Source organism: Aphelocoma coerulescens, chromosome 1A (assembly GCF_041296385.1).
Source record: "Aphelocoma coerulescens isolate FSJ_1873_10779 chromosome 1A, UR_Acoe_1.0, whole genome shotgun sequence".
Taxonomy (NCBI): domain Eukaryota; kingdom Metazoa; phylum Chordata; class Aves; order Passeriformes; family Corvidae; genus Aphelocoma; species Aphelocoma coerulescens.
In genome coordinates this window covers 65,784,523-65,810,955 of record NC_091014.1, presented here as the reverse complement: position 1 = coordinate 65,810,955, position 26,433 = coordinate 65,784,523, and the positions used below count along the sequence as shown (strand labels likewise).

At 40.4% G+C, this 26,433-nt stretch overlaps 1 protein-coding gene across 12 annotated transcripts in view; it reads left to right on the top strand.

Annotated features, from left to right (window-relative positions):
* The first annotated feature begins 220 nt into the window (after positions 1-220).
* Positions 221-26,433, top strand: part of ABCC9 (ATP binding cassette subfamily C member 9) — a 68,799-nt gene continuing 42,586 nt past the window's right edge. For 3 of the 12 annotated variants that reach the window (XM_069003344.1, XM_069003341.1, XM_069003333.1), the window contains exons 1-13: positions 223-343; positions 1,658-1,735; positions 6,911-7,014; positions 8,493-8,658; positions 11,463-11,604; positions 11,974-12,095; positions 12,989-13,155; positions 13,826-14,068; positions 18,101-18,295; positions 20,788-20,952; positions 22,488-22,643; positions 24,430-24,564; positions 25,892-26,054. In XM_069003344.1, the coding sequence (XP_068859445.1) occupies positions 8,514-8,658; positions 11,463-11,604; positions 11,974-12,095; positions 12,989-13,155; positions 13,826-14,068; positions 18,101-18,295; positions 20,788-20,952; positions 22,488-22,643; positions 24,430-24,564; positions 25,892-26,054 (1,633 nt within the window). In that variant the 5' untranslated portion in view covers positions 223-343; positions 1,658-1,735; positions 6,911-7,014; positions 8,493-8,513. Of the gene's footprint in view, positions 344-1,657; positions 1,736-3,259; positions 3,343-6,910; positions 7,019-8,492; positions 8,659-11,462; positions 11,605-11,973; positions 12,096-12,988; positions 13,156-13,825; positions 14,069-18,100; positions 18,296-20,787; positions 20,953-22,487; positions 22,644-24,429; positions 24,565-25,891; positions 26,055-26,433 lie in introns of those variants that run through there. The other 9 variants (XM_069003343.1, XM_069003340.1, XM_069003345.1 and 6 more) reach the window with 8 other exon arrangements.

The window sequence follows — 26,433 nt, the reverse complement described above, 5'->3', positions numbered from 1 at the left end:
ATCTTACTGCTCCAGACAAGGAAAAATGAAAATAAAAGCAAGCAGAAGAAATCCCAGGGGACTGTAGCTTCAGGAGGCGAAAAATTGGTGCTTTTTGCTTGCCTGTCTCTTCCCAGTTTCCTGCCCCCTTCAGCGTATGAGAAAGGCAAGAAGAGTTTGTGCACTTTGGAAACTCGATAGGAGGCAGCAGCTGATCTTCCCATCACCAGCCTAAAAATAATCCACTCCAGGGCTTGGAGCGGCTTCACTAAGTGGAGGAAAATCCTGCCATCGGGATGATATTGATCACATAGCACAACCGAGTGACACTTTGGGTTGGTATTTTGGGGTTGTGTTTACAAAGGTAAGCTGCAGAGTTTGATCTAACATTCAGCAACCAAACGGGGCATGCGATGACCCTCCCCCCATTATCTCCCACTAACCACCTCCTCCTCCTCCTTCCCCTTATATCTGTGGGACAGGGCTGCTCCTTGTTCTTTCCTGGGATTACAACTCCAATCTCTTTTTCCTTTTCCATCCGCAGGCATTCTCAGCCTTTACCGTCCCCTCCTGCTGATGTTTTCTTTGCTGCTGTTCACAGGGTTCTGTTTCTTTTTTTAAACTGTCCTGTCTTGGCAATGTGAAGTCGAAGGTTTTACAGCAGGCAGCGTAGCACGCTGGTGTTGGGGATCGCATTGTGTGGAGAAGCTTTCCAAAAAAGAAAGAAAAAAAAAAGCGATGTATTTAGATGTGTGAGACCACTGCAGATGTTTGTGTGAAATGCTTTGCAGTGCCAATAGCCTGTTTAGCACCACTGCTGTTGTGATTTTCCCTGTGTTTGGAGCCTGATCCAGAAGGCTCCCGAAGTCAATGAGATTCTTTGCATTGACTTCAGCACCGTTTGGATCAGGCTGTAGCACACGGCAGTTAGCGCTGCGAATGCTGACAAGCACCAGAGGTAATTCATCATCCTGAGGCCCAGGGGAGCTGGGACAGTGCTTAGCAAGGAAGAGGGGTCTGTGGAGCATAGGTGGTCACAGCTTAAATAAGGAATAAAAAGAAAATTGTATTTTGTATTGGGTCATTTTTGATAAAATAGATTTTAAAGGGGCAGTGCTTTAAGCCGTTACCTCAGTAGAACTCTTTGCAAGACTGTAGATCACATCGGTTGGGTTACAGTGCTTTTAGGAAGGTAAGAAGAGCAAACTAGAAGGGTTAAACCTAGAAAGGAAAAAGATTCAGAGCACTAACCTAAAATCTGTGGAAAACCTCAGAGTTAGGCCTTCCATTGTGTGCATTCAAAGCTCTAAATTAATCATTTGTCCTTAGTTAAAATTTACTATGGGAAATTCCAGAAGGAAAGACAAATTCTTGCTTTTGTGATTTCTTCAGAAGATAAGAACTAAGTACTTTTGTAAAACTACTTTCTCCACCCTGCACCTATATGCATACACATATGTATATACATACATGTTTATATGTATATATGGGCATATAATGCACATTATATGTAAGACCAAAATTAAATTTGATCTGAACTGAGACACAAGTATGCTCTGTAAATGGATATATTTTAATTAGGAAGTGCAACTGTCAATTTATATCTTTTTTTTTTAATATGGACAACAGAACTACTGCAATAAATGTTTTTCAAAATATTCTTATTCCCCCAAACAAGCTCCACCTGAGGAGTGTACTTATACTCTTTATAGTCATAAGTACCTTGCAGAGCATGACGATCAGAGTGATAATCCAGGTAAGATGAAACTCTTGAATATGAAGATTTTTAAGTCCACTTTAAAAGACCCTTAAGGTAGTTAAAATGTCTTTAATTAGAATTCTTATAGTTTTGTACTTGGTGAGGATGTTCTCATAATTTTAATGGAAATTTAGATTATCTACCATTTTTCCATTGTCTTCTTCAGAATTGCTTATGGAAAATATATCTCATGAACTGGCTTAGTGCCCTGAGAATCCCCATTTATGCTTGTTAAAATGAGATTTGTGAGTGTTTAGGTTCAATGTTTTGTCATTTCCATGTTTACGACTTTGACCTATTTTCTTTCTTCCCAAAACTTCTCTCCTCTTCCCAGTGAATATTTATTAATGAATCCCTTTTGTGCTGTTTTCTGTTTATTCTCTTTCAACTGTGTCTGTCCACCTTAGCCTAAAACTGGGAAGTCTCGACTTGCCAGTAATGGGGACCTTAGCAAAAAATTTAAATGGTTAAAGAACATGAGGGGTTTTTTAGCTATTTCATTGAAGGGTGAACTGCTGTTCAGATAGTTCACATCTCATTAAAGTAAACCAACAGGGAATCAGATTCCCAAATGATGTAAAGGAGAGATGAAACTTGCCTTCCACTGGTACCAACATGGGCCCATCCTCCAGATTGTTCTTCCCATTTCCCTCCTCTGTGAAGTGTGGCTGGTAGCTTTAGCTCATACTGACTATTCAGCACAGGCCATTCTCAAAGGGAGAAGGAAAAACCACCTCTGAGAATCTCTGATGAGTTGTAGAGTTCATAAAGACAGAAGTTAAAGTGAGCAATTTGACAGTAACTTTGAAGGACGAAGGCCTGCCAGCCTACAAGTGTTAAAACAAAAAATTACCTGGCACTCGGCACTCCTGCTGGGTTTGCTGAATGCAGCTGGTGTCCTCAGATGGCACATGCTGGTTATCAGATGATCTCTGTCCCATTACTACATTTCCATGTCCGAAATGATAGATTAAACCTATCATGCTTGGCAACATTATTATAAAGTATAACATTCCTGCAATAATTAGCAGTGAAGCAAATACATTGTGGTGTACCCACCTTGGTGCAGTCACCCCAGCATAACTTGTTGGCCTACTGTATTCAACAGCAAGTGAAATTTTCTCTGGGAAAGCCATTTTTTGTAATGACTATGAATAACATTTTCTTTTTAAATGAGTTTATGAGCACCTCAACAGTTATTTGGAAAAGTTGCTACTACCTGATGAGAAGTAGTGGTTCATAACTGCAGATGACCAACAAATTTCCAACTAACTTGCTACCCCTTCATCTGTTTTCCAGAATATTAATGTTTAGATTACACAATTTCTTTTCTCAGTGTGGCAGTTAGACTGCTCCCATTTTGTTCAGACATTGCTGTTTGCCAGTCAAAGCCATCTTCCTGTAGAGAAACTTTTAGCCCCAAAGATTCCAGCCTAAACACGAGCTTAGAGAAAAGGTCAATCCATATGAGAAGAGGCCTTTGCTTTCCAGCGCCTCCTCCCTTCCTTTGGGACCCACAGATAAAGTTTTGCTAAGAGGCTGGTGGACATTTCTCCACTCATATGTCCTTGAGAAGTCCTGCATGAGCCAACTTGGGAATTGAGGTAGGGTAACTGCAGCAGTTCAGCTCTGATGTCAAGCTTGATGTGAGCAGGGCTTCTTATCTTGTGAACAGCACCACGGAGATTAAGACTGTTAATTGGGAGACTGAACTAATGTTTGCGTGGCTCTCTGCTGGACTGTGAGTCCACAGCAAGGCAGGCAGACTGCTGAGGGTGATAAGCCCACCTGGCTTTGCTGCTTAATTCATCTGTGTACCCTCCCAGCCAGGCTGGCTCTATGCTGCTGCCAGTGCTCCCAAGGAAGGGTCCTGGCAGGTGTAGGAGGGCAGCTGCTGCTATGGAATGTGATAACCTCTGAGATGGAGGATTAAAGGCTTTAATCTCTTCCATCCCTGTTACAACAGAAATCTCTTCAAATTTCTCTTAATGTGGCTCTGCAGCCCAGTTTTACCCCTTTGATCTCTCCCTGCATACTTACTGCCACCTAAAAAGTCTGTCTCCTCATCTTTGGGAAGGAGAAAATCACCTTTGGCCACAGGGTGGGAAAACTTGAGTCAGCTCTATATTCTGATTTGCTTAGGTCTAATTCAAAGACCTTCAGCATTACAGGTTTTGCTGTTCTCTGTGATCAGCATTCTGTCTTTTTTTGTGGGGAAACCAGAAAAATATTCAGTGTATTTAGTTATGTGGAGAGAAACCAACAGCACTTCCTCACATGGGCAAGATACCTCTATTTCCCTCTCTACAGATCTAGTTCTGACTGAAGTCCAGCATTTGCTTACTAGAAGAGTTAAAGCCAAGGGAAGAATAATTTTATTTTTATTAAGAGAACCAAATTTGTTCAGTGGTCAGTCATAGAAGTGTTCCATCTTCCCTTCCTGCTGCAGTTTTTTCATGAGTTACAGCAGTAAGCACAACTGCAATTCTTTGTTCTTCTTGTTCATCTTCTTTTGGTTTTTTAATTTGTTGTTCTTCCTCTTCACATTTTCATTTCATTTCATTTCATTTCATTTCATTTCATTTCATTTCATTTCATGGAATCTTATGGTTGTACAGAAAGAAGGGAATGGTGTCTTTTCATCCTTTCACTGAGTCACTGCAGTCAAGATCTTCAATCTCTCTTAGTTTCCAGGCTCAGTTTTTTGAGTGAAAGCTTTCACTAGGACTCATTAAAAGTCAGTGCAGCTGAGGCCTTTTAAAACTCTTTAAAATTCTTAGAATTATTAAAGATCTCTTTAGCATTAACTCCCACTAATGAAATACTGTTTGAAAATGCAACTTAGACACTCTTAATTAGTCCGAAGCTTTTGAACGTGCCATTTACACTGTTTGCAGCCCTAAGAATGTGTCTTTCTATAGCTACACTGAACTTTCCAAGCATAGGATCTGAGTATGCACACAAGGAATTTGGCCATTGTATTATCAAATTTTTATTTGAAAAAGATTGAAGGCTGCACTGTTTTCTTGGATGAGCTATTGCATCTGAAAACTTGTCATGGTCCAACTCCTGTTATTTTTAGCAGAGCTGCAAAAGCAATGTTGAAAAATGCCCTGTTCTGTCTAGAGAAATCTATGCCCTGTTCTTCTGCCTTAGGGGCTTTTCTTTCTGTCCTTCTTTGGAGATGAGCACAGCTTGTTAAACTTTGAGGCTAATGAAAATGATCTTCTAGGGGCATGCCCTGATGCAGCGGAAAGTAATGGCTAATTTCAGCTTCGAACCAAAGGGCACTGACTGTAAATGCAAAGCATCCTCCCTTTGATATCAGCAAAACTTCGTCCAGTATATTCCCCTTATCTAGGAAACTTGAGCCAAGAGGTAGGAACTACGTTACATGCTTTATTCCAGGGGGTGATGGGTCTGTGCATCTCTCCACCTGCAGAATTTCCTCTGTGTCTAAGTTTTCCAAAAAACACAGCAAGATCCAGTGGTTTGTGTCACAAAACTGTGGAGGGTGTGTTGGATCTGCTTTCTGGACCAGAAATGGGTGGAAAGGGAATGATGGAGGGGTTCCTGTCTCCCCACAAGGCACACTGGAGATGACATTATTTCTCAGAGCTCTAAGGTAGTGCAGGGTGTTTTCATGCACCATTCTTGAATACCCAGAGAACTGCCAGCAGCAGATTGTGTTATGAAATTTGGGATGTGCCAACAGATGCAGAACATGAGTCCTCCACTTCCAGCCACAGCTCATTCCCAGCACAGGGGAGATGGACAAATAGGTGGAAGAAAGGAAGGAATGGAGGGAGGAGGGATCACTGGACTATTAATGCTTCCCTGTCAGTGCCAAACTGTACTGGATGTGTGTCCTGAGCAGGGTGCTGCTAAGCAAGGAAGTTGTACATTTTCTGATTTGACATTTTATGAGCTGTATTGGTGTAGTGGTTTGGCCAAAAATACTCAATACAGCATCACGTCACTGATCAGAATATTTTGATAGACATTAAGCCTGTGGAAGTTTAATGAACATGGTGACTAGATAAACTGATTCATGATGAAGTTCTCTATTAAAAATCTTAGGAATTTAGTGTCAATTACCCTATCTCATTTCATTTGCAATGTAATCTTTTTTATTTTCTGAGGATTTTTTCAAGCTATCCAACCTAGGCTTGACTTTCTCTCACATTTTAAGAGAAGATGATTAAATTCTACTTCTCTTTTTTTGAAATGAACCTGTAACAAAAGTATGGTGAAAGACTGCCCATACCTTCTCTTGAAAAATATCACCAGTATGATGGGCACTGTCTCTAGACATCAATATTAACTAATAGGACCAGGTTCTTTTCTCAGCCCTGTCAATGTGTGAAGGACAATTGGTTTTAAGAGTGTTACTGGACATACTCCATCACAAAACCAGGCACAGCACAGATTCTTGTGAAGATTCAGATGTGATTCTTCAAAGATGCATCTTTCCCGAGAGCTTTCAGGGACTATTGTTTGAGGTGGAATAGGAAACATCTGCAAACTGATGGTGGGTTCTAGTTAGGAGAAAACACCCTCCCTGCAGTTAATAGTCCTTCACTTGAGCATTTGCTGCCTCTATTCCATTTCCCTTCCAGAAAAATTGGAAAAAAACCACCAGTTCCCTTAGCTTCCCTTGGATGTGGTTTTCATCTTTTCTCCCAGATTGATTTTTGGCTAGAAGCCAAAAGCTACACTGGGAGTCAATGATTCAGTGCTCATCTGAACCCAGGATTCTCCTGCCTTTCATTACCACTCCAACCACTAGACCACAACAGCATCTTATGCTGCCTCAGAAAAGAGTCATCCTTGTGGGAAAGGGAGGAAAATTCCCAGCAGAACTCCCTTGGACTTCTGACCTTCGACAAAAATGAGGAAACAGCACTTCTGATTTTCAAGAGATTACCATTATCATTATGTTTCCCTTAAAAAAGACATGTCAAGCTTTTACAAATTAAACCCAAACAACCTCTGTGTGTTTGTTTTTAAAATTCCATATTTTTTTGCTAATAACTCCTCGATATATTCAGACAGAGCCCACATTAACAGAATGTTTCTATTTTGTTATTAGCCTTATGCATTTATGAATGTATTTTGATAGAGAAACAAACTGATAGAATGATAGTAGTCATATCACTCTATTCATTATAGAGAATGGGCCAAACTCTCCATCAAATTGTGTTACAGCACATGGACTGTTAGCAGGTGGTGGTTCCTGAAGTTTGAGTTGGTTGAGCCTCAGCTTTTGCCTCACAGTGAGTACGTGAATGCGAGTTACGCTTAACTTCTGGCAAATCTCAGCTATAAACTGCTGATATATTTGGGAAAGGGAATGCATTTATCACACTCCTTTCAAAGAAACTCCTCTTCACTGACGTGTTTTGATATGGGTTATGCTTTCAGATCCAAAAAGATCTTGGTTAAAAGCGAGAAGGGGGTTTAGCAGAGGTTCAAAGTGCCTCTTTGAATTCTGTATCGTTGTGAAAGTCTGCATGTTTATTCTGTCTCTAAGGGACTACTTGTGTTGTTTATGCTTACCTTGTTATGATTACCTTGTTTAAACTTACAGAACTAATTGAACTATTTGAGGAAAGACGGAAACCTTTTTCTCCCCATTCAGCTGATTTTTTTTGTTTTTAAACAGCATTCATGCATTTTTTGCATCTCTATCCTGTTCTGATTCTGCAAAACTCATTAATGCCAACGTTGCTGCAGACAGATGCTCTGCTGAATTAAATATATTCCTTCTATTTTAGCATGTAAAATTTGAGAAAGGAAAAAGGTGTGGGTGAATGAGTTTGCATAACTTATTCTTCAGCACTGTTGCTGTGTAAGTCTCAGGCAAAGAAATGAGCAAGCAAAGACTTTGCAATCCTGTTTGATCTTCTTATAGAGAAGAATGAAAATAAATGATGCACAGGTTGCCATGAGCCGGAACCTGGCCATAATTCTGGGTCACTCTATGGCCCACGCTCTGCAAGCACAAACACAGGAGCTTATCTTGGTATACAAAGATAATCTCACAAGAAATCATGGAAGTCAGAGACTGCTGGGATGAGTCTAAGCATAAGGGTGTTCAGGATCCAGCATAAGTGCTGATTTACTGCCTAGGCAATCTACTTTGGTTAAGAGTTTGTCATTTATCTGTAATGTCTCACGTATGTGTCCATTGTTCTATGTGACAATGAAGAAATACAAAATATCAGTGAGTGCAAGGCTGCCAGATCACAAATACCAAAGGTTCAGAACTTGCACTGGGAATGCAGTGCAACAAATTGTTGGAGATATTGCACAGACAGTGTTGGCTCACCAAAGAAACAGCAACACACAGAAATCAGCTTCTGTCCATTTGGGTTTTGTTATGAGAAATGGAAATACTTATTATTCAAATCTTCTACTTCCTTTCTTTATATTCTTACAGAGTTTTTGCAGCATGGTGTTTGTGCCTATAATGAGCACTAGAAGTTATAGCATAATGTATTTAAAAATAGCACTTAAATAATGAATGCAGCTAAATATAAAGAATATTATCAAAATATAAATAATACTAATGTCATATAAACATAGCCTTCTAATGTGCTTGTATTTGACATAGCCCAAAATAATTTTCAAAATACGACTGTGTTATTCTCTATGGGTTGTTCCTTCCCGGTTTCTTTATTATATTTATTTTGTCTTTAGCCAAGGGGAATGCCAGCACTCTTGGTAGTCAACAATTCTCTCTTTTCTGTAGTAGCCAGACCCTCTGGAAGAGATGGGACTCGCATTTTGTGGTAATGACAATACCTCAGCCTACAACATCAGTGCTGGCGTCCTCAGGAACGTCTGCTTTGTGGATGCCCTCAACTTGGTCCCTCATGTCTTCCTGCTCTTTATCACCTTCCCAATTTTGTTCATTGGTGAGTTATTCCATGGAGCTCTGCCATCCCACAAACACTAGAGCATGTATTTATACTCAGTCGTGTTTGCATGGGCTTGGTGAAACCATTAGATGCTTTGTATTTATGAATTCTGAAAAAGAAGAGTCAGAATGGCTTCACTCAGAGGATGTGAGGCCAACCCACTGAAATGTGGGAATTTTAGATACAAATCTGAGCTAATCAGCATGAAGAGATGGATGAGAACCAGAGAGATCAGATCCAAATGCTGTGAAACCTCTCTGTAGAAGTTTTCTTCAGATTTGAAACTGGCAACTTGCAACCTTTGCTATTATTAGATATTAGAAGACTTAGAGCAGTGGGTCTGAATTTCCTTGAAATTACAGGAATTCTAGAGAATATCCAAAATGTTCACCTTGGATCCAAGGCTAGGAGAAGTGTAGGAAATATTTAAGATAGAATAATTCCTTCTTTTGCCAGCATTTGTAAATGAAAGTAGAGCAATAGAGAGAATTTTTTTCCCCACGGGAATGAATAATAAGAAATGATAAATCCCTCCTGAGGAATTTAGGACAGTGGAGGGGCTCTAATTCACACAGTCTTGTAAAAAAACCCATCTAAACTAGTACTCTAATGATACTTTTGTTCTATAGTGGTCTTTTTATCCCAGTTAATTTGCAGTGGTGAAATAAACGCAGTTTAATACTTCTCCAGAGATGTCAAACAGTGGCTAACTGATCATAGGAGATCAAGAGACTTGTATAACCATCAAAAGTATTAGTGAAAATTAATATTCTCCTGACAACTGCATGAGAAATGGCCATGTCAGTTCTTCCATGTTACCTTCCTGGTGTTGCATATGTACATTGTATTAATTTCTTCCACAAGGAAGATTTGAATTTGGGACTATATCTGAACTTGAGATTTAGGGGGTTTCATTATGTAAAAGACTTCAAAGTGCTTGAATAAAAGGCTACAGGAACCTGTGGGTTAAGACACTCTCTACCTAACTGTGACATGATCCAGTGACTAAAAACTAATTAAATAATTAAGCAAGAGAATAAGAAACAAATTCTAATAAATTAATAACCAAAGACTAGAAAGAAACCCCAGGGTTATGGAAACTCTCTCCAACAGCACTGGATTTTTACCTCAGTGCTGGCTCTTCCTTTGAGGTGAGATGCAAGTCATCCTTGAAGGACAGGGCTTTGTGCAGAAGTGTTTGATGGAAGTACAGTGCAAGGTCTGAGGGCAGAGATAATATTTTAGAACACTCTAACATCAAGTGCTGCTTCGATTGTTTTTAGAGGTATTAGCCAATCAATTTTGAAATAGTACTGCAGCCACTGAAAATTCCTTCTATTTCATAATAAAGTTAGGACAAAAAAATTAGTTTAAATTGTATGTTATTTATGTAAGTATGCAATTATTTGGTTTCTATTTTGTATGCTAATTATCAGGACAAATAGTTGTTGAACAGAGCATTGAAAGCCAACTGGAGCCCCTAGTACAGACTGACTCCAAACCAGAAATTTGGTGATGAGCTGTGTTTGTGCAGATATATGGGCAGAGAAAAAATGAAAAGCGGCTTGGGAGAGACAAAGATAGGAGCAAGGTCAAAGAAAGCCACATTAGATTAGAAAAGTTTCGGAGAATGATGGAAAATGGTTGAGATATGCTTCTCTCAAGGAGAAGAGAGAATAATTTGTTCCTGCAGTATTTGCATCTTAAACGAGGATGAAATGGTGAAATCCTGACAGTTTCCAAGAATGAATTAACTTAGGTTCTGGTTTGTGTGTTCCTGAGTCACCTGAGGAGCCTCTAAGCACAATGAGATGCTGCATCCTTGTGTATCAAAAGCACAAAATCAAAATCAAAATTGTTTCTTTTTGTTTGGTTTCTTTATTTCCCCAAAATGTGCTGTTGTTGAGATTCTCTATGGGCTTTGGGAAGCCTGTCAGGGAACTCCAGGAGTTGCCTTACAGTAAGAGGGACTTTTGGGCTTCCTGACTCAGGACAACCCTGTATCTGTGTGGGAAGGAGACAGAGGCCAAGGCTCGCCACCATGAGAAGTCAGCCTGTGGTCAGGCCTCAGCTTCCCCCAGCCCTGTCACCTCCCTCAGATCCTCTGTGTCCCCCTTCTTGCTGGGTTGCTGGCTTCAGAGAGGATCTTGCCTGGAAAGGACAGGTGACATCTGAGGTGATGACACGGAAATAGGCTTCAGGTTTAATTTGTTGATTAATTTGAGTCCTGGCACTGTGTTGGGAGCTTTAAAGGGCCAGGAATGCAGAGGCCTAGGAGGCTGGGCTGTGCCTGAGGGACAGAAGCTGTGAAATCACTGTTCAGCGTTCCCTCAGACTGTGCTCCCAAACAGGCCTGAAACAGATCAAAAATGTTACTTGTTTCAAGTAAGTGTATCTTGGAGGCCTCGTCTGAGGATCCAGCTTTTATATCACTTGGGATTTTTTCCTGCTCTTGTCTGTGACTGTGAAGGACGTGAGGACGCCATCATTTCAAATCTGTCAGTCCCTGTTGTCTGAGCGTGACGCTTGGGATGTCCGGGGTTCTTTTGTTTTCTTATCCTTTTTCTCGGCCAGGGATAACTTCTCTTTGACTGTAATTTGGGAAAAGTATTGTCTCCTTGTCTTCAGGGTTTGATTTAAATTATGAGGCAGCTGAGACACTGCTGGGTCATCTTTTTAGTAACAACAGCCCTTGTAGTCTTGTGTTGATTGCGTATAAGTATGCCCAGAAAGTTGATAACCAGATCAGTCACTGACTGGCTGTGAGACAACCTTCCTCTTCCCATCTTATCATTTCCCAGGCTGGGGAAGCCAGAGCTCCAAAGTGCAGATTCACCACAATACCTGGCTGCACTTCCCCGGGCACAACCTGCGGTGGATCCTGACGTTCACCCTGCTGTTCGTGCACGTGTGTGAAATAGCGGAGGGGATTGTTTCTGACACGTAAGTGGCAGAGTGTGGTGGCTAACCACGCTAATTGCATTTGTTAATGAACAGTGTTAATGCCTGCTGGGCTGGCTAGTAAGCCATGAGGAGGCTTTCCCCCAAAAACTTCATAGAATCCTTTCATGAACTGCCCAGGTTTTAATGGGATGAAGGTGAAGCTGTTGTTCTTAGCATTTATTCTTCTTTTGAGCTATAATGGCAAGCAAATATTGACCAAAAGTTAAAGCACTCATGAGAACAAAAATCTTTTTGTCTCTAGGAAAGTCCTGTTTGTCCTCTTAAATAGATTATCAGAGCACCTATGGTTTCACACAATGCTGAAAAAAAGGCACCAAATTCACTAATTTGTACCTTACTTATTTTCAGACAAATGAAATCTCGCCACCTGCATCTCTTTCTACCAGCTATAATGGGATTTGTGGCTGCCACTGTATCCATAGTCTATTACCATAATATTGAAACATCCAACTTTCCAAAGTTATTGCTGGGTAAGTCTATGTCTGAAATTTATTTACTCTTACAAATCCCAGTATATTAGCCAAAGTCAGCTTGTGTAGGTTGAAGAGGATGTTGAAGAGAATATTAAAAGAGAGAGGAATAATTCTCTGCTCTTCCAACTGGTAGTATCATAGGAGTTACTGCACCTTTCACAAGGTACACATTGAAAACTGCTTTTAAATTTATCACAAAAGAGAAAGCCTTGCATGCCTGTTGCATTTCTGTCATGAGCTTTTAGGTGTTTTTTGACACTGCTCATTATTTTGAGGAAAACCTTGTCTGCATTCAAAAGGTCTGTTTCAAAAGGCCACTTTGAAAAGTGATCTGACCACAAACCATCCTGTGCAGATGCTGCTCTTTCTCAACATATTTTGCAGCTGATTCTGAGATTATCCCATCCGCTCTCTCAGTCAGGAGATGGTCAGACTAGACATTGCAGAATAATGTTCCATACAGGTATATTGTCCAAACTGCCTATAACTCTACCACCTGAACAAGCCCCTGACAGATACCAGCCAGGATGCAGGATGACACTACATTCCATAAACTCGTTTTCAAAATGAGCACATTTCCATATTCTCACTTGGGAGGCACCTTGCTTTTTCAAAGAGGCAATATGACATTTGTTAAGCTATGTGCCTTTTCCTTCACTTTAAGAACAAAGTTCCTCTTCAGAGGAAATCCCCTTCAGTGGACTTTCCTACCCGTGTGAAGAGCTGCCATTGTGGATCTTTTTGAAGGGTTGTGGCCCAGGAAAGAAAACAGTGGCTGGTGACATAGAGGATCACTGGGCCTGCATTGTACCAAGCCATGGAAGCTAAAATGGTGTAGTTACACTTATTTATTATTTATTTTTAAATTATGCACTTGCACTGTTTTACAGCTCTTTTCCTTTACTGGATAATGGCCTTTGTCACCAAAACCATCAAACTTGTCAGATACTGCCAGGACGGGGTGCCTTTTTCTCAGCTGCGTTTCTGCATCACTGGAATAATGGTCATCCTCTATGGGCTGCTGATGGCAGTGGAGATCAATGTCATCCGAGTCAGGGTATGTGGCTTCTTCCTCAGGATCTGGAAAAACATCAGTGGTATCATGGGGATGAAGATGGGTCCTTAGTCCCAGGAACTCCAGCTTGTGTCAAGTTTAGGCCCGAGTTTAGCTTGGCCATAAATGTTTGGTTAATTCTGTGGAAATCAGTGGTGATTTAATCTCTTTAAAATGTATGTTCTTGATGTATCCCCTGGGCTTGGTGTGTGTGCCTGTGTGTATCTACCCACACAAAGTGCACACATATTTGTATAGATAGATGTGTATTTGTGCACATGAGGATGGTATAGGTGTGTGGATGCAATCTATAAAATATGTGGCGTGTTAGTGCTGATGAACTATTTATGTAGTGAATGTGCCAGCATATGTTCTTAGCCATGATAATTTAAAATGTAATTATTTCCCAAGAATTAATTTTTGCTGTTGCTCAGCTCGAGATAAGTGGTACTGATATGGTACAGAGCTGTATCCACATCCCATGTTGGTCAATTGTTTGCCACTTATCTGTCAAAATGGAAATGATCCCATTTACATGCAAATTTATATTTAAATTCAACATATAATTACCTTTAAATGCAAATTTGTGGTTGTCCTGCACATCGTTTTTACTAAAAAATTACTATGAATAAGATAATTCCTGAGCCCATGTTGTCTGTTTTCTCCTCTCCAGAGGTATGTGTTCTTCATGAACCCTCAGAAAGTAAAGCCTCCAGAGGATCTGCAGGATCTCGGGGTGAGGTTCCTGCAGCCCTTTGTCAATTTGCTCTCAAAGGCAACTTACTGGTGGATGAACACTCTCATTATATCTGCTCACAAGAAACCTGTGGACCTGAAGGCTATCGGGAAGCTCCCAATTGCAATGAGAGCACTGACAAATTATGTCTGTCTCAAAGAAGCCTATGAGGAGCAAAAGGTAACCACAGATGTCTGTGTCACTGTTTGGCCTTAGAAAGCCAAAGCGTCACTTTGAATTTCTTCAGCTTTCATGAAATCCTCGTTTTAGGAACTTTTAACTTAGGACTGTTTGTTCCAAGGTGAAACATTGGCCTAGGAAGTTCCAATCCAATAGTTACTGTTTGGTTTTAAGTGGATTTATAGCAGGAGAGAGTTGCCAAACTGAGTGCAACTGGAAACTAAAACCACAACAGACTGATCACTTGCTAGATTTTAATAGTGAAAGATTTGTTTAAATCTTAGCTACTTATGAAACTGGAAGACATTCTGTCCATAATTTCAGCTGGAAACACTCATCTTCATCTTTTTTTCTCCAGACAGAGAAATAGCCAAAACCACACATCAAGAATAGCCAAAAGACTGGTGTCTTAGCAGTGACTTAGTCACCAAACTCAAACACAGCACCCTACAGGTTGCTATGAAGAAAATTAACTCCAACCCAGCCAGACCCAGTACAGAAAGCATGGCTGGGAAAACTCACTGGGTAGGGCAGGATTTTCCAGGGAAACTTCTGGATGCATTTATGCAGCTCTCTGCTCCTACCACCTAATGGAGCTGCAGGCTCCTTTCTGTGCCTTCTGAGATGAAACAATGATCAGTACAATTGGTTATATTTTAATAGATATAGGTTGCTTCTCTTTCCTTCTGCAGTCGAGGATTACAGAGACCAGACATCAAGATCCTTCTGCTTTAGGCAGAAAGCTACTGAGTCTTTGGAACTGAGCTTTTCACAGCAGCTTGGGAGAGATACATCCCTTAGGCCATATCCTTAATGTGCCTAAACCCTACTTAAAGAGGGATATGCACCTACATGACCCAAGGACCCGAGTCTGTGCCATTCTTTGTGACAGGCACAACAGTTGGGTGCCAGCATTTGTCTGTAGCTCATTCACATCTGCAGGTGCTGTCTGTGCCTGCCCAAAAATGCAGTTCAGATGCCAAAAGGCAAGTTAAACGTGCTATTGCTTGTGTGCATGAGCACAAACTTTCAGTGTGTAGCTTCCCTCAGTGTGTGTCATGCACATATAAACACTTGCATAAATGTTATTTATGCAGTTACACTCACCTACATTTCTGATGCTGCCTTACATCAGATATTTTGTGTTCTGTAGTTGTCCAAAGACTTGAGATTGCTACACATTTGTGCTACTCTTCAAAATCAGGCTGTAACCTTGAAGTAAACTGGTAATTGTAGATAACACTAAAGTAAACCAAATGGCTAAAGCAGATCCAAGGAGCCAGGCAGTGGAACTCACTGCAGTTCGTTCCTGTCCAGAAATGCGTTGGCTTGTGCCTGGTTGGGCCAGAAAACAGCCACATAATTAGGAAAATTCTTCAGATTGGAGTGTGGTCTGCAGTCTGGAGGAGATGATATGCCACTGTCTCTGCTGCCAAGTGTGTATTTTACACTAATCTCCTGTAACTGGGGAGGGGAGCCCCACAGCCTCCTCTGGATTAAGTTGGGTTACCCCTGCCTGTGCCTGGAAATAGCTGATTTCAGCTGTGCTCCATGGCCCTGCAGAGAGAAAACTCCTGTTCCTTCCCAAACCCTTCTTATCACACCTTGATGAAAGGTGCTGAACATGACCATGAATACTCTATATTGTAAAATGCTTTTGAGACAGCTCACATTGTCTTGATATTTCTTCTGCATGCTATGAAAATGGAAAAAATTGTATCAATTCTCACATAATTCCATTTACTGCCCCCCTGCCCAAAAAACCTCTGAGATCCTGTGTCTGTTGTTGCTTGGCTTTTGTTTCAGTTTCTGTAGAAGCAGCCTACATGTTTCACACCACATACCAGTGCATCATCTATCACATATCCAAAAATAGATTTAGCACATTGATATTACATTTGGCTTAGCCCACCAACCTAAATCCTGTATAATTTGTCCCAATGGTCAATAGAAAGCTTTTCTTTTGGGCATGTAATAGAAAAATCAATTTTTAAAGTCAAGGGCCATTAGTTTCCTATGCCTGCTATCCACTATGGATCTTACCTGCTAGGGCAAAAAACCAGGATGAATGAAATTGTTAACTAGAAATCACAGAAACAGGGCATTGCTCTTCATCACCAGGCTCATACTGCCAGCTCCAGAACTATGAGAAGAGTCAGATTTCCACATTTACTGAGGCAAACCTTACAGGTGACTTGATTTATCAGCAAGCACTGTCTCACTGCCCTTTATTCCAACTGTGGATTGGCCAAGGTAGAGAAAATTACAGGAATTTGAAAGGAAGTTGACAAAGACAAGGAAAACCTGATCAAGTGCCACAGCTGAGAACAGTAGCCCAGACTGGTTAATCAACACAGCAACATTCTATGCAAGCCCATAACAATCAAGGACCATTCTGGAAAATAAATTATGATTAGAAAAAATCTTTCTCCCCTCTTCCCATTACATGCTTCAGCTAATATGAAATCCTGATTTTAAAAAGAAGAAAAAACAGTGTTTAGCAATAAATTAGATAAATTAATTAGTATTTTTCCAACTGAAAGGAAACAGATTTCACGTAGCGATGACCAAGGTGTGAATTGTAGTAATAATGAAAATGGCTATTAAATTGTTAGAGAAATAAGAATTTACCTTTGCCATTTACCAAATTTACTGTTAATTGAATAATTCTGCCCAGAATAATACAACAGTTTTTTTCCAAAAGATGGCAGCTGTTTACCCAATAAATTAGCTTAGCTCCTCTCAAGCTGTTCAAGTTATTAAATGATTAACCCTTTTAGGGCACTCAAGCTCAAAACCCATTAGGCCACAAATTCAGAGCCTTTTTTCTGGGCAACTCACATGAGGCCCTAGTGCTCTTTACCTCCTCAGAGAGAGCAATTTCATTCTCACCCCTTTCTGGAATGGTAGCTCTGATTTGACCTCATGGTGCTTATTTCTCCTTCCTAAGCTCCTTGGCATTGGCCTGGCCCAGTCTCTGGCAGCCACCTGGTCCACCTGCACATTTTGGCACCACACACATGATCCATCTCACTGTGGAAATGGCATAAAAAGGAAAAACTGAGAAAAAAGGAAAAAAAGACGAGGCAGCCAGGGAGGTTACAGAAACACTTGCTTTTCTTCTGTGAATTTGCTGGGGCAGGGGGTGGTTGTTGCTTGGCTGTGCTTAAAATGTCTCTGTGAAGGCTCAAAAGGGCTTGGCTTGGCTTGCAGCTTGCAGGCATCTGTGCTGCTTGAGAAATGACAGATGCTTGTTTAAAGTGTCAAAAGCTGCCGCCTGAACTGCAAGGAAGCACTCTGCAGAGCATAGCTCTGGTCAGTAAAACTCTTTCTTCATTAAATTGAAAGGACCTCAGAGATATCAGAACTCTTCTGATTACACTAAGACATATCTGCTGGTTGGTGTTTTAGCCAAGAGCTGTGATACTGTGTAAATTCACAGATCTGAAGGCTAGAAAGGACCCTCGGTTGAATTAATCTTGCCTCCCATCCTGGTCTGCTGCTTTAATTTTTTGAGCACAGTTATCATTGATTGGTTGAAGTGTGTCATCCTGGAAGGCATCCAAGAGATGGAAAAAATTCCAGGTAAATTAAATTAAACTATGTTCTTGTAATTGTCATGTATTTTTCCTGCAATCAGAAGCCTTTACTGGATCAAGTGGTTTCACAGCTACTGTGAAACCAGGATTACCCACGTGAGCAAAGGACTGAAAGGTCAGAGCTCTCCCTGAGCACACATGTACAAGGGACAATGGCTGCCTGCCAGGATGATAATCTGTGCTTGCATTCCTGTGTTCACAGGTTCAGGAAAGTGATAGGATATAGAGGTGAGAAACCACAGTTAGCAAGGGGAGGCAGAATTTGAACTTGCTGTGAAGAATGCCTGAAATCTGTTGATAATTACAATGTGTTTGCTGCCTCACCTGGTCCAAAACACCTTTCTGGAACCATTTAGGCATCCAGACAGGAATGTTGCCATATAGAGCCTGGGAGGCTACTCTTAATGCATGGGTACCTGTTTCTGTTTTCCAGAAAAAGGTGGAGGACCATCCCAACCGGAGCCCCTCCATTTGGTTGGCCATGTACAGCGCTTTTGGACGGCCAATCCTGCTCAGCAGCACCTTCCGCTACCTGGCCGACCTGCTGGGCTTTGCTGGGCCACTGTGCATTTCTGGCATTGTCCAGGGCTTCCAGAATACAACTAATAATACAAATACCACAGAAAAGGTAACCTGACAACGTGGATTGAATGGCTCTGGTAGTAGTTTTAGAGTCATAGCAGGTATTTAAGACAGCTGGCTGCATGCTTTGATAGATCTGTGGTCATCACTGTATTATTGTGGTTTCTCTCAAGCAAAATGAATATTTCTGTTGTGAGAGACAGTCAAGTTATAAACCTGAGCAGTGGGAGCCTTGGGTAGGAATGGAACACAGATTGTGGTGGCTCCCCTCAGCTCCCCAGCTGCCTGTCTTGATGGAGTCACCCCAGCAGTTCTGGGAAGGAACGACTTTTCTGCTCCTCTTCAAGTGTGCCTGTTTGTTTCAGGCAGGACACGCACTGGTGGTGCCTCAGTGATGCATTCAGCCTGGGAATTTTGCTTAATTCCTATCCATTTGTCAGTTTATACTTCATTAACAGTTCTGAGCTCTCTGAAATCTGTTTTTTTACTGGGAAGCTGAGAGTAGCCAGTCCCTGTTTGTAGCTGATTGTGTTGGTTGCTGCTGTGAGGAAATGTGTTGGCACATGTGAGAAATTGAAAAGTATCCACTTTACTCAATGGCATTTTTGATAATAAAGATGCACAAGAGATGCCAGATCACTGCTCATTTCACATTTCACTGAGACTGAACTTTCTGAGATCACCTCTAAACACTGAGCAAGCCTCTGATACAGAACATTTTCTATTACAAGAAAAAGAATTTATTAGTAACTAATTAAAAGATACAGGTAAAATTATTTTACTGACAGCAGAGAAGAAATGACAAAGACATTTTCCTGCATTTGTCTTCTGATAGAGAAACATCTCCATACAGTTTCTGGAGTGTTTTGTCTCTGAATGAGCAGATAGGTATGTAATGGAATAGCATTTTCCTCTCCAGATAAAGTATTTGACTATCATCACTACCCAAATATCTTTTTCTTGGCTGTTCACTCCTGACATTAATTTTCTTGACTGATGGTCTCAATTTGGCTTGAGGCTTTCACTGCACTGAAGGAGAGTTTAATTGTACAGCTTATCAAACAAAGCTTTTTATCATCCTTGAACCTGCACAAGCTGGATTTGAGCCACAGAGTTACAGGGCAAAGTGCATGTTTTGCCTTCAAAAATGTTGGGGTTTTTTTCATGGTGAATAAACAAGGTATTTAAGCTTGAAAATAATTTCTGGATCTCAGATTTAGGAATCCTTTGCTTCCTTTATCTTTTTGTACTCTTCAGTGGAGGGGTTTCAGTTGTGGCTTTTTAAAAAGTTTTAATCAGCATTGGCTAAAGAGAAGGTTGGAATCATTGGAGATCTTGAAACCACTTGGCTTGGTGACAGTCACTATTTCTCTTGGATACATTTCAGAATACATTTGCCTTTAATTTATGGATTTTGATAAACTTTCTCTTGGCTGTTCTTGCTATTAAACATTTCTCCTTTAAATTCTCTCTAGTTCCAATTAATGTGAATACATTTAATTTTATGCTTCTTCTGCCTTAATTCCTGAGAACTCTATATACATTGAAAAAAGGTACCTACAAATGTTATTTTCTTATTTATATCCCCACTATAAAAACAAGGGGAAGTTAGATGCAGCAGAACATTAAGAGAAAAGTTTTCAAATATATTTGTCTGACCAACCATGCACTTAAGCAACCCTTTTTTCAATGAGTCTTGGGCAGATGGCCTTCTTTCCTATATTGCCCAAACCTTTAATCTCAGAATCAGGCTGGATATTTCAGTAGAACAGGCTTTTTCCTTCTTTTTTTTTTTTTTTTCCTTTTTTTTCCCCTGTAAGAATTCCAGTACATCCTGCTTCCAGCTGGATCGGAAATACCAAAGGAACAGTCTTCCTTGGAGTATTTTGGTACATTTGTTTCCTTTTCTGCCTGAAACAGAGCAGAACAGTGAACACAAAAACTAGAAAATGAAAACAAAGGGCTTTAAACAAGATTTTTTTTCTCTTCCATGTTGAGGCATTTAAATCTCATTTTGTGGGGAATACTGGCATGTATAGTCTTATGTTATTCAGATTTTATGGGTATCATAGACTATATTCCTGGAAGGAATTGTTTCCATAATATGCAAATGCAACATAAATAACTAATCCCATGCAATAAAAAAATATTTTCTTGCAGCTTCTCTGTGATACAGGTGGAATGAGCTTTATTTTCTACTGAGTAGCTTTTCTATCCTACAAATCACCAGAATTTGATGAGGAAACTAAAGACAAGGCAGACATGGTGATCTTATTGTTCCTTTCCTGCTAAAACTAAAACATTTTAGAACTGCTAAAAGATCTCAATCCTTAGTCTTTGGAACAGGAGTGGAGTTTTTAATTTGTATCCAAATAATTTTGATATAGAGGTCAATGAGAAATCTGATTTCGATAGCTTTCCCATAGTACCACCAGTATGTTTCTTTCTAATGCAATGATTGAATTTGCTTGTTTCCAGCTCCTCAGGAATATACAATCCCTCCTATGGCACTTGCATCATTTTTTCCTTTCTTTTCAGGTAAAGGATCCATCAAACTCATACCTTGCCTTGGAGGATTTCCTCAGGAATGTTTATGTCTTGGCAGTCCTTCTCTTCCTGGCCCTTATCCTGCAAAGGACATTCCTGCAGGCCTCCTACTATGTGACTACAGAGACTGGCATCAACCTCCGGGGTGCTTTACTGGTGAGCAAAGATCTGCCAGGAGATTCACTAATAACAGCTCCAGCTTTGTGCTTTCATTTGTCTCATTCTTTATCTGAAGACCAAGCTTGAAGTGATGATTTCAGAGAAGATATGTGCTGTATTTTTATACAGAAAACTGGACAAAATAGTGCTGGCAAACTGCTGGCAGCAATTCCTTTTGCTAAAAACGAATCCCGTCATTTTAACCTGCGGAAGTTTAACACCCAGAAAAACCCATGCATATAAAAATACATCTTTGCAGACAATGAGAGATAGATGAGGATCAGCAGTGTCATTTTGACTCTGCATCTGCTTTGTTCGTTTGCTTATGGGTTTGCTTCTGCTGACTGTGGATGGAGTCATCTGCAGAGCGTCCTTGTTTTATGGGAACTCTGCATGCATCGGGGGTGGTGACTCTGGATATTTATGCCCTTTAGCACAGAGCCCTGTGGGATGGGATGGGAGTGATTCATCTGCAGGACTGTGTCTGTAACCCCAGCATCCCTTAACCCTCTGTGAGAGCCTTGTTTATGAAGTGGAGCCAGCAGCTCCAGCCCAGCACGTGGTGGGGGTGTAGCTGGGCTCTGCACAGACCAAACTCCACAGGCAACAGTAGCACTCCAGAAGCTGGAACTGATGTTTTGCCAGATGTAACTAACCATGGGAATATCATCTCAGCATGGAAGCTTCTTTTTTTTTTGTGTGTGTGTGCGTACCCTGATTGATGGAGCTGCTTCAAACATTTTCTGCCTTCTCCCAGGGTAGATGGTACAGATTTGGGGATGAAAGAGCACCTGGTTGTTTCCTTTTATGACTCCTTTTTGTGACACCCACTAAGCAAAATTGGGACTCTTAGGGCCATATGCAGCTGATTTAATTCACCAGGCATTTCTGATTAATTCTGCAGGACATACTTTATTCATGGAGAAAATGGGTCAAAAAGGACAAATTATTTTTAAAACTTCCTTGGAGCTGCAATGTTTCATGTTTGGTCATAACTGCAAACTGGGCTCACAATATTTGTCTTTAAAATCCAGTAGATGTTATCCCTGATTCATTTTAAACCCTGTTAAGCTCCTACAAATTTTATGGAAAGGAATGGCCAGGTAAGGGAGAGAAACCCAAAGGAATACATACCCACTCTGATCAAACTTCACAGCGTGAATTTAACTGTCTTATCAGAAACAAGGATCTCTTTGACAGACAGTGTCACAGAAAAGCAGGCTCACCAAATGCTTGTTAAAAAAGTTTCTTTGGCCAATTTCCTAAATTTTGATGTTTTGTTGTCATTTTTGTTCTGTTTTAGGTCTGCGTTAAGCAACAAATCTTTTAAGAGGAATTGGAGTTTTTTAAAGTCAGTGTTCTCTCTTGTGCTTTCTCTCACTCTGTCTCCATCTCTCGCTGTCTCAGGTGAGAGACTGGGAGAAGGGCTGTCCTAGGTAAAGGCTGATGATGCAGTTTGAAACATCCCACTGCTACTGTTCTTTTATAATTACATTATTTTAATAACTTCCTTTCCCCCCCCTTTCTTACAGGCAATGATATATAACAAGATCCTGAGGCTTTCTACATCCAACTTGTCCATGGGAGAGATGACACTGGGACAAATCAATAACTTGGTTGCCATAGAAACCAACCAGTTAATGTGGTTCTTGTTCCTGTGCCCCAATCTGTGGGCAATGCCTGTTCAGGTAGAGCATCAAAGTAAGGGGCTGATTTCAGAGATCCTCCAGCCTGGGTGAGGAGAATGCATGTCCGGGACACTACTACAAAATCCAGAGAGGAACCTGCACTTCCCACTAAGATTGACAAGCAAAAAGGTGGCCCAAGGGCTGGAAAGGTGTCTCTCTAAGGGCCAGTGAAGAGAGAGGGGTTTTTTAGCAGGATTTCCATGTCTGTGGCTTGTAGGACCTGCAATCCTTTTCCTGCTCATATTTCTTCCACTGCTGACACATATCCATTGCTTTTATTTTGCCACCTGGCATCAGAACTAAGCATTGATTCTGCAGTGTCCACTTGTAACTGGGTTTTGTGGCAGGACCAACAGCAATTGAATCCTGCTCCATGACTGACATGAGCACTGACAATGCTCAGAGGAGCTCTCTTCCAAACAAACTTAGTCACTGGACACATCTGGTTCTTAACAGGGCTGGGAAAGAACTGGAGGCAGATCTCTAGGAAGGAAAGGCTGGGATAATTAGCTTGAAAGAAATCTTCAAAAGTGCCAGGACCTACTTAAGGACCTCAGCCATCCTGAATTTTCTGTGAAGCTTGAATTCCTGTAGCATGTTCAGAATTTTAGCTCAGGTTGTGTTTGGCATGGACTTACATTTCAGTGATCTCAGTGACATTAAAGAGTTTTTAAAGGGGATAGAACCAATTCTTACAGTAGATCTGCTGAATTTCCTAAGAGTGTAATCTATTTCATTAGTCAGCAATATTACTACTACTAATGGGTTGGGTAGGGTTTAGAGTGTCATGAAATAGTTTATGGATAAAAGGCGAAAAAGGTTACATGGCAACAGAAATTAAAAATAATATAGAGGGTTTCATTTCACTGTTTCACATCCAGTGAAGTGGGTGGAAGTGTTGCTGTCAGGTGATCTAACTGCTGTGGCTAGGTATGGCAATTTGCAGTGCAGGAGCCTGAAAAGCTAAATATTGCTTTAAAAATGTTAAACTCCATTGATTGTTACTTCTGATGTTGTATAATAAGAAAGGAGATTTAAAGACAGACTTGTTTAAGAGATAAAAATATGAGATATGCAACTAATTCTGGATACCCTCTTATCACTGAGGACATCTCTCTACCACAAAGTGGAGCTTTTAATAGAAATATTTATATAGCAGAGCTTGAATTAACTCAGGAACCAGAATCACAGCAGTTGCATCACAGCCATTCCCAGGTAAACTTCTGTGGGAAGTGTTCCCAAACCCTTTGTAGGACTAAGGCAGCATTTTCCTCCAGAGCTGCGTGGTATTGATGCCCAAGCTCAGTTTGTGTCAGTCCCAGCACATCTGCTTTGTGCTTCAGTGCCTATCTGAGATGTCCCTCTGCCTGCAGTTGCACAGGGACACTACAACAGAATGCAAATGTGATCCAAGACAGCCCTAAGACCTCTGAATGCTTCCAGAGTGAGGTAAGGAGCTCTAGTGTAAACAGGACTTGAGGCCAGGAACTCTGTAAAATGCCTCGGGGCAAGCACCATCATTTTAATGCTCCTTTAGTTTTGTGGAAACCCAGTCTGGATTTAGAACTACCAGGCACTAACACAAACTATTTAGTTAATGTCAGAAAGAAAGGCTTCTGGGTTTATTTCCCACACTTTCCAAATGTGATCTCCTGAAGTATGGGCTCAGCTGATTCCTATGAACCATTTAAGTGTTTATTAGAAGAACAAACATTTTTCTCTTGGTGTGGTGCTGGCTTATTGAAATCTACATTTTTTTCCTCCTGTGTTGCTCTTTTCTTCACAGATAATAATGGGTGTGATCCTCCTCTACAACCTACTGGGAGTGAGTGCCTTGGTCGGGGCCGCTGTCATTGTACTCTTAGCTCCCATCCAGTACTTCATAGCCACCAAGCTGGCTGAGGCTCAGAAGAGCACTCTTGTAAGTGAATTATTTCAGTGATATTTGTGATCCAGAAATGAGAACAGGGTTTCTGGATTCTGTTCTTGCAGTTAGTGAAAACCATTGTGTGTGTTTGGGCAGGCCATCCTTCAATTCCACCGTCCCTCCCTGTCTGTTTTTCTGAGGCTCAGTGTCTCTTCCTTCCTCACATTTGTCAGAAGAGAATCTCAAAAAAGTATGTGGGCCTTGACGTGCCTTCTCAGAAAAGAGTATTTTTAATCCAACTAGCACAATTTTGTCTGAATTCCACTCCATGGAAGGGTGTTATTCCCACATGCAGATGTTGTATTTCATGGGATGTTAGCAAACAGTGCAAATGACTGATAAATTATAGCAGGAAAGTATTAAAGAATGTGCACAACCTCCCTCTGTAAAGTCTAGAGACTTTTTAATCTCAGCCCAAGCTTTGGTATTCTCTAAAAATCAGTTGGTACTGATGGATTATTATCTATTAATATCTAAATTCTTCAGTGCTGTAAGTTTGTTTTGCTGCCTAATTTAGTTCAGCAGTTAGAAATGTTTTCTGCTCCTTTGTCTAATTTTTAACTTTATTGCTGTGACCCTTGAACTTTTTAAATAAGTCTTTGATGTTTAAGTTGCCAAATATTTAGAGATCCTTTTTATCTTAACATTCAGTAAGCAAATTAGACATGCATGGATCTAATTGCAACACACTTCAATCCTGTTGAGTTGTGCCAATTTTTATAACCTGTAAAAATTTAACAGAGGGTTTATCTTTGCATAATTTCAGAAATAATCTCAGTCTTTCCTGCTGCTCTATTCTGACTTCCTCTGACTCATAACATCTTTTGGACTACGATTTTACCAAAATCCATGATTTTACCAAAATCCATGATTTTACCAAAACTTATGATTACTGTTTTTTAATGAGGGGAAATTAGCTAAATACATTGATAAATATCTCAATTATTTGCACAACTGGATCCCAGAATGTTTCTTGTATCAACAAATACACACATTTAGGTTTCTGTCTGTTGTTATGGACACCATTGACCTACTAACCCACCTCCCTGAGTTTCATCCTCTCTTTGAAGGGTTGGGATGTTTTGAGTTATTTTTCTTTGCAGAAAAAGGTCACTTAATTTCCCCTCATGGTTGTAAATATTTTAATATCTGCAAAGAAAATGAAATTTTATATTCTTTTTCTCAGTACGGTGCCTGTACAAAATCACAAACAAACAATAATTTTTTTTAATGAATTTTGCAACAGAAGTGAGGAGAAAAGAGGGTTCTCATTAAGACTACAAACAGTCAATTTTTCTTCTGGTTTTCTTTTGAAATGAAGGACTATTCTACTGAGAGATTAAAGAAAACCAATGAGATACTCAAAGGCATTAAGCTATTAAAGCTATATGCCTGGGAGCACATATTTTGTACAAGTGTGGAAGAAACAAGAATGAAAGAGCTCACCAGCCTCAAAACCTTTGCACTCCATACGTCTCTTTCCAGTAAGTAACTGTGTTTTTAGTGCTTGGAAGAGTATCCTGTTTTTCATGTGAACATTCTTCCCAACTTCAACTAAAGAGAGATACAACTGTGCCTGTGACACTTCTGTCTGTGTGTAATGGCATTAAAATAAAAAGGCATGATAAATACATAACACAGACATTCAAAGGGATAAAATGTATATTGCTGATTTTTTTTGCAGTAGTTTTTCTGTTACCTTCATTGTGACATTACAGTTAGGAGTTGCTTTATAGTAAGGAGGCTCCAGATAATATTGGCAGCTCTGATTGCAGCAAAAATTTTTCTGCATATAAATTGTGTTTTTTGCAATGTAGAAGGGTTGAGTAATGTTTTAGTTGTCTTTCTTCCTGCAGAGTAATT